Source organism: Sycon ciliatum, chromosome 1 (assembly GCF_964019385.1).
Source record: "Sycon ciliatum chromosome 1, ocSycCili1.1, whole genome shotgun sequence".
NCBI lineage: Eukaryota > Metazoa > Porifera > Calcarea > Leucosolenida > Sycettidae > Sycon > Sycon ciliatum.
The window spans coordinates 94788859-94797802 of NC_088643.1; the positions used below are offsets into that span (position 1 = coordinate 94788859).

The 8944-nt window shown below is 47.0% G+C and overlaps 1 protein-coding gene across 20 annotated transcripts in view; it reads left to right on the forward strand.

The window, feature by feature from the left end:
• Positions 1–8944, forward strand: part of LOC135806615 (neurogenic locus notch homolog protein 1-like) — a 92590-nt gene that overhangs the window by 36108 nt on the left and 47538 nt on the right. The window contains exons 1-3 of one of the 20 annotated variants that reach the window (XM_065320840.1): positions 3872–4242; positions 7374–7397; positions 8484–8594. The exons of the other annotated variants lie outside the window; for them this stretch is intronic. Coding sequence (XP_065176912.1) covers positions 4152–4242; positions 7374–7397; positions 8484–8594 — 226 coding nt within the window. The 5' untranslated portion in view covers positions 3872–4151. Of the gene's footprint in view, positions 1–3871; positions 4243–7373; positions 7398–8483; positions 8595–8944 lie in introns of those variants that run through there. 20 annotated transcript variants of the gene reach the window in all.

The window sequence follows — 8944 nt, forward strand, 5'->3', positions numbered from 1 at the left end:
CCCGAAGACTACAACTGGTGAAATTTTAATTTTTGCCTTAACTTCCCCTTTAAGTTTGTAGTGACTGTTACAGTGTGCAGGACAAACCAGAGGAGAAAGAAGGGATTTGCTACGTACACCAGTGCCACCACGTGACCAGTACCCTACAAGTGCCACCACGTGACCAATACCCTACAAAGAAGTTAGTATGGGCAGTTACATCAAGAGTACATAACCCCCAGGCCAGGGGTTATGTACTCTTGGTTACATGAATAGTACCAAGAGTAGATGATAGTACCTACATGGAACGGTTATTTGGGTACTGGCTCAACTCTTGAAATAGCGCCTCCCAGGCCTATTTCGCTACCGAGGGTAGCAATGGTTGGCTCTAGAGCGCATGGAGGAGGAGGAGAGTTTGTTGCATGTACCCCTGACCCTGTAGTGAACTAAGATGTACCTGCATGTACATCATGTCACGAGACTGACTGTCTCTTCATGCAATGATGATAATGTTAGTGAATGAGAATTGGCTGAATATGTCCCGAGGTAGCCAAGAGAGCGTATCCCCAAGGAGCTGTGCACTATTTTAAAGGTAACGCATAGTCGTGTGAAGAGTGTGGGCGAACCTGTGGCGTCACTAGTCACATCTTACCGACCATGACCGACGTGACTGGGTTCAAGTATTGTGGACGTGCGGACTGTGGAGTGGCCCTGGGGACGGGGAGAGTGGCTAAACGGATGTCCCATTGCTGTGTGCTGAGTCACACTAAACTCCAATAGCTACCGGTATGTGAGCATGTAAATACATGATACGCTGCTAATATATGACATACAGCAATGTCCCATGCCAATTAATCGTTTAAAAATCAGTGTACTGACAAGCAGTGACGGGTATGTGTCAATATGCCGCTTTAGCCTAGGCCAGGGTCAATGCTTGCACTACAGAACGCTTTGTAAAGTGTATCCAACTAAATGTACATGTAGAAAAAAAAGAAACCCCTTCGACAGGCGAGCAGCCTTTGGGAAATCCGTATAATAAACAATGCATACACCTGATGATCGTGACTTTTAAGTTTTAGAAGTAGTAACATGAAACTCGAAGTCGCAACAAAACTTCCTCCCTCTCTCTCTTGTGTGGATGCCGGATGGCCAGTACATGCTGTTTTACATCACACTATTGTTCCTCCATTTTGGTGCTGAAGGACTCAGCTTGACAGTACAAAAGTAAAGGTGTTCCAGGACTCGAAACGAACTTGTGCAATCTCAACCGAAGTGCGCAGAATTGAACTAATTACTTGCACTGTATGCTAGGAGCTGGTAACTCCTATGCTAAATCCAGCACCACCAGCCATGCATAGACCACCCGCTGCATTATCACTACCCAGTAACGACAAGTCGTCTCCACTTCTAGAATTGTTGTGGGCAATGGTGTTGCGTGTTACTATGGAGCAGGCTAGGTGGTCGTGATGCCCTTTTTCAACCAAAAACATGGCGTGCGACTTATGACATTGTTCTTTAGTCTCCTTACATGTACGTGTTGATAGGCGAGATTGTGGATCAGAAGAGTGCGATGCTATGTAACGTTCGTCCTTGTTTCATCCTGCCATTATGGTGTTCGTCGGTGACCGTAACTGAAGTGCAGCAGCGATGTCGAAACCATTCATTTAAAATTTTGATACATGCCTCAGCGACCTTTACTAGTTTATAACTTTTGGTCGTTTACTGTAGACGTTTTAAAGGTGGCTGAGATGCTGGGTGTAGTGTTTCGTACTTTTTAGTCCTTAGTCAGCTAACCAGGCCAACCAGAGAGCCAAGATCTTAGTTCAAACTGTTGTACTGCCATAAGACAAAGAACCTAGAACACATGCAATCTACTATAGAACACATCATAGGCTAGAGGGGAGGAAGGAATGGAGTGCTAGAACATGACTGTAAGCGTATCATGTCATGATGAGAGGAATGATATCAGAATGCTTGTGTGCATGGAGCATGAATCTCGTCACATGACACAACACTGGGCTGAGCTGTGTGAGCCGGATTATTTTGTGAGCCACAGCTAGCTACATGTGTAGGATTGTGGAACAAAGACCGAATTCAGATATAACTGTTGTTGTTGATGATAATATCGCATTTTTAAATCACCCACGCGCTGCAATCGTGTGGTCAATATTCCATGGTATAATTACAATTTACAAACTCGTTCAGACTAGTTTAGACTGTGTCTGAGTGCATGGCTCGTAGACAACTGCCAGCGAGCACGTATCGGCGTTCTCCCATTGTACATCTCCAATACATGACAGCCATTGACGGCGCCACTATTCTGACCAGAGATCAAACTCAAAGGATAGGCACTGTAGTACACTGACTGTAGTACACTATGTAGTACACTGTAGTTCATGGACATGGCTGTACATGGCTAGCCGGCTGTACAATCACAAAATGTACATGTATGCTCCAATGCACTAATCAAGTGCTGTGAAATTGTAGTGTGCTGAGAAATGAAAGGACTTAGGTAAGTGATTGTGAAAGTGGGTGATCTGTGAGTCATTGGTATGCTGGACTGGCTAGCTGAAAGCCTGGGCCCCAACTACAATACAAGACTGTCCTGCCAGTCCAAGAATGGCAGGACTGCGAGGACTGCCAGGACTACCAGGAGCCAGCCCAATGAGTGCAAGTGCTGAACCTGTCAAGCATGCACAGCCTGTGCCCTTTGTCATCTCTCTCTCTCTCTCTCTCAATGACATACAGCTGACAAGAACCACGAAACATGGGCACATGGTACATTTTACTTCAACACACATACATGACATTGTACAAGTAAATGTACGCCTGCCAGCAATGTGCATCTCTGCGTGTACTGGTGGTTGATCTAAGCAGGGTAGTGATTATGGTGATGGTCTTTGTGGCAAAAAACGTCAACTCGATCCGCCCGAGTGTAGTCTGTGAGTACAGTATGATTGTACATGTGCATGACAAGTCAGGATGTACACCGTGGATTCGTATTCCTTTTAATTCCAAGGCCCTCCATCCTACCCAGGACAAAATCATGGTCGTGTAGATGAAGACAATCGAACTCTGAGCCTGAACTGGTCTGAACTGGTCTGAAGCCAAGGTCCTAACTCTAACTCTTGCACAAGATGACTGTTACGATGTACAGTGTAGGTACCCGTGAGCCGGCCTTGGCCAATAACTAACGTCACGTGTTACTTTACACTACGCTTTAGATTTCCCAAAGGGACGCGTGAAGTAATGTCGACCATGGTCAATGCCACCAAACTGGCAACTATCCAAACTGACACTATCCTAGCGCTGGAAATGTGATGAATGACAGGAGGATTTTGTAACATTCGGTGACCGTTGCAAAATCTTTCCACGCCAGAAATCGTCGAAGCACGTTGTTCTCTGCTGAACTCCCAGAGGAACTGCTACATTATGACTGTACACAGTAACAGAACACTGCTTGGAATGAATCACTACCGCCGGGGGTAGTACCGGTAAACAAGTCTCAGTTGTTCCTTATCGATCTCTGGACTCCATGACAGTATTGAACTGCCCTTTTCGAATAATGTGATTGCCATAATAACAATAAATATTAATGGTCGCTATAAAAGCGGTTGGAATACAGTCATAGCTTTCGTAGTACTACTACTCCCTGGTTTGCAGGTCGAGCAGAGAACAGATTGTGCAGGAACATTGCAGAAATCCTTGGCAGCATATTGCATCACAGATTGAGAGGTCGACTTGCCCTGGTCGTGCTGTTGTTCTCACATCTGGTCACCTTGATGATCTGCAGTGCTGGCACATTGTGGTCAACAGCGCAATGACATTGTACCATTCATCTCAAAAGTCTTTCATCGCACGAGCGCGCCACCAAGTCGACCCGACCGCCTACGCTGCAGCGCTGGCTGACCTCGGCGCTAACAGTTTTGGCGCATTCAGCCACGGCAGTATAAATTCGAGCGGGATCTTTCCTTAGCAAATGTTTTGTTCAGTTGAATAGCTAGGTTGGAAATACGACGAGGTCTAGGTAGAGTTTTCCATCCTATGCAGCCCTGCTGGCTGTCAACGAGATAGAGTGTTCATCATAATAATTATTGTGAACAGCGGTTACTGATTGTCTGCATACTGATTGACTAGGTACCTTTAGCAGAGGTTTGCTGAGACGCTCAACCATGTCAAGTGTTACGCTAGCAGGTGTGTTCATGACGGTGACGTGCCTGGTCTACTCATCAAACGCTCAGGGTCCGGGCATAGGCAGTATAGGTAAGGTCAACCAACCTGTCTACAAGTACATGCGCAGTGTGTAGATTGACAATGACAGACAGTAGATCTACAACTTACAAGTAGTATTAATTCTAAGCTCCCATCACTGTGCGTTGAAGCCGCGTGTATTGTGTGTACACGTCATGTAGAATGAAGCATCTAGAGCAGATGGCATGACACTGTCATCTTGACAGGGACTACCTGCTGCTAGTACACTTAGGCAGGTGTGTAACACTCAGTGCACCACGTACCATGGCTTATGACACTGTACACCATGGCTTATGACACTGTAGTCTGTACACCATGGCTTATGACACTGTACACCATGGCTTATGACACTGTACACCATGGCTTATGACACTGTACACCATGGCTTATGACACTGTACACCATGGCTTATGACACTGTACACCATGGCTTATGACACTGTACACCATGACTTATGACACTGTACACCATGGCTTATGACACTGTACACCATGGCTTATGACACTGTACACCATGGCTCATGACACTGTACACCATGGCTTATGACACTGTACACCATGGCTTATGACACTGCACACCATGGCTTATGACACTGTACACCATGGCTTATGACCCTGTACACCATGGCTTATGACACTGTACACCATGGCTCATGACACTGTACACCATGGCTTATGACACTGTACACCATGGCTCATGACACTGTACACCATGGCTTATGACACTGTACACCATGGCTCATGACACTGTACACCATGGCTTATGACCCTGTACACCATGGCTTATGACACTGTACACCATGGCTTATGACACTGTACACCATGGCTCATGACACTGTACACCATGGCTCATGACACTGTACACCATGGCTTATGACACTGTACACCATGGCTTATGACACTGTACACCATGGCTTATGACACTGTACACCATGGCTTATGACACTGTACACCATGGCTTATGACACTGTACACCATGGCTCATGACACTGTACACCATGGCTCATGACACTGTACACCATGGCTTATGACACTGTACACCATGGCTTATGACACTGTACACCATGGCTTATGACACTGTACACCATGGCTTATGACACTGTACACCATGGCTCATGAAACTGTGACAGTTGTGAGTGTATGAACAATACTAACCTACCACTCCAATCAGCTATTTATTTTTTTACGAACCCACAAAAGGTGCAGTCAAATGAGTACATACCCAAAGTAATACAGCAGGAAAGGCAGGCGCGTCGCACCGACTTTGGAGGTGGAGCGGCCATGGAAGGGGGGGGGTGCGGGGGTCCTCCCCCGGGAAAAAATTTCAGAAATTGAAGCCAATTGCAAGCATTTCCGGGCATTTGGTGCCATTTCAGTGTACGGTAACTACAATGAAAGACTTTTTGATTCTGCAAAAAACCAAGAAGATGCTACAATCCGGGACAGACATTACCCTCCCCCGGGAAAAAAATTCAAAAATTGAAGCCAATTGCAAGCATTCCCAGGCATTCGGTGCCATTTCAGTGTACATGGACTTTTGATTCTGCAACAAACCACGATCGGGGACAAGGATTTGCCACGTTTGCGCTGAGATCATCGCTAGCCATCGGCGGACTATGCTTGGCCAATCGTCAAATTATGCTTTTGATTATGCCACAATTATGCCAACAAATATGCTGAATTATGCTGAATTATGCTCGGTTCCACTATGTATTCACGCTGTACATAGAGGATTGAGAAACCACGCATACACACACGGCCATTCCCTATTAAAGCATAATTTTTGTCTAAACCGAAAGATTATGCCGATCTTACACGTTGGAATCCGTATTATTATGCCGGAGCATAAATTTTTGACAAAATCCCAAGATTATGCTTCGTGTTCCGTTGCATCCACAATATCTGCAATTCACTCCTCTCTAACATGTTCTCCCTTCGCCGTGACTGCGCTCACACAGACAGAGTAACCCGCGGCCAAGTCAATTATTCCCTTTCCTTACCCATTGTGCAAGCTCAAGCTGGATACAGATCTATTTCATTCCTTGGTGCATAATTTTTTTTTGTATTGTATTTTATTATTTTACTTGGGCATTCCCAACAGACCCTAAGGTCTTCTTACAGGGTGCCCAAGATGAATGAAATTGTTAAGTTCCTGGCGAAATGAATTGGGGCCTGATTTGTGCGAAGGGATTCGGGAAGCGCATTAAAGCGGTCAGCACCAAGGAATGAAATAGATCTGTATCCAGCTTGAGCTTGCACAATGGGTAAGGAAAGGGAATAATTGACTTGGCCGCGGGTTACTCTGTCTGTGTGAGCGCAGTCACGGCGAAGGGAGAACATGTTAGAGAGGAGTGAATTGCAGATATTGTGGATGCAACGGAACACGAAGAATATGGACTTAGTAATAGTATGATATCTTTTGTCTAAGCTAATTATGTGGTATCGCTCAAGCAAGTATGATGTCCGCGTGAATGTGTCATGCTCAAATATGCATCTAACTGCTCTCTTACTTATGCGCAGCAGCTGATCTCTCACATTGTCAGCGAGGCAGTGGACGTAGGCAGTGCTGGCAAATATTATGCCGGCATAATCCGCCAAGGGCTAATCATCGCGCTTTGTTGCAGTGTGCTAAAAAAAAAAAAAAAAAAAAAAGAACCACCGAAAAAGTGGGGCGGCCATGGCCGCCCCAGCCGGTGCGGTTCCGACGCCCTTGAAAGGTGGTGGTCGCGATGGTGCTTTTGCAGTGATGGTGATGGTGTGTGTCCATGTGTGCATGCATATACGTGTACATGTACATGTATATGACATTGTATATCCTTGCTCACGTGGACACCTGTATTCATGTACATGTACATGTACATGTACATGTGAACAGCAGACACTTGTAGTGCATGGTACATGTATTATTGTATAACCAAGAACCAGCTGCTGAGTGGTGACTCCAGTTCTAGCACTAACTGATTCCTATAGCACACCGATCACATTCAAAATAGTTATTTGAAGTAGAGATGGTTACCCTCCCCTGACCGTGTCAATGACTGACTTGTACATTAGGTACTTTGAAGTCTATCTGAATGTTTATCACCTGTACGACTACATTGTGATGGCTGACGCCGGTGTGTTTTGCATATTTCCTGTTGGCAGACCTTCGTCCAATTGAACCAGACTGTAAGTACCTTGGACTTGCTAGCCCCCGTACCCCTCTGCCCCCGTACCCCTCTGCCCCCGTACCCCTCTGCCCCCGTACCCCTCTGCCCCCGTACCCCTCTGCCCCCGTACCCCTCTGCCCCCGTACCCCTCTGCCCCCGTACCCCTCTGCCCCGTACCCCTCTGCCCCCGTACCCCTCTGCCCCCGTACCCCTCTGCCCCCGTACCCCTCTGCCCCCGTACCCCTCTGCCCCCGTACCCCTCTGCCCCCGTACCCCTCTGCCCCGTACCCCTCTGCCCCCGTACCCCTCTGCCCCCGTACCCCTCTGCCTCCGTACCCCTCTGCCCCGTACCCCTCTGTCCCCGTACCCCTCTGCCCCCGTACCCCTCTGCCCCCGTACCCCTCTTCCAATAGTCATGAACTGTCTGTAGCAGCAGTAGGAGCTGCAGTTGCAGCCTTCTGTGTGGTTTAGCAATACCTACATGTACTCCGAGATAGCGTTGTATAGGCCCTTGTAAATTTCATGTTGGCTAGTCGCACTGAAGAATGATAGTGACCGTGCTCACCATACTACACACAATAGGTCACATGACATATTGAGTGCAGTGGTACAGTGCATCCTTTACTTGACAAACACGAGGTGATAATCATTTTCTTGTGCCATGCATTTACTTGTGACTATGTCGCTCCACTGCGAGATTTGTGTGTCGACATGTATGAATAGGAACTTCACTCTGTAACGTATGAGCTTTTAGGTATAGGACTTCAAAATAGCATTTCACAATCATCGTTCTCTTGATATTTCTATGTTCGTCTTTCCCTAACCATGAAACTTCCGAGTTGGAAGGTTATTGGTTTGCGCATCGGAGATGTATTAACTAGCTACATGTAGGTGCCGGGTCATCATGGTCATTGAGCATCTCAGTGATCTGTCAGCATTTTGCCCATATATAGTTGTCACACTTTCTCACGGCATATTATCTAGTGACAGTAGTGGACAGTGACTCGTACTCATGACTACAAGTATTATTAACCATGTATTCGTGTTGCAATCTACTTCCTTTCTATTTCTCTATTCTCAACATAATATTCCCATGATATTACAGTTCCCATCCGTCCGTGTTCTCCTCGTTGTGAGAATGGCTTCTGCTTCGGTGGAAGATGCCTATGTCAGCCTGGCTTTGCTGGCCGTACATGCTCCAACAGAATTACCCCTGGTAAGTAGAGTATGCCGGCCAGACTGTACCCCGCACAGTTTACTACTGAAGTACAGCAGCTGCGAGTGCATGGACTGAAACAGGCAGGCCGCTGAGGGAATGACACCGGCATACATGTATGAGAGCACTGCTCCTGCTCCTGCTCCTGTTCCTGCTCCTGTTGCTGCTGCTGCTGCTGCTGCTGTTGCTGCTGTTGCTGCTGCTGCTGTTGCTGCTGCTGCTGCTGTTGCTGTTGCTGTTGCTGCTGCTGCTGCTGCTGCTGCTGTTGCTGCTGTTGCTGTTGCTGTTGCTGCTGCTGCTGCTGCTGCTGCTGTTGCTGCTGCTGCTGCTGCTGCTGCTGTTGCTGCTGC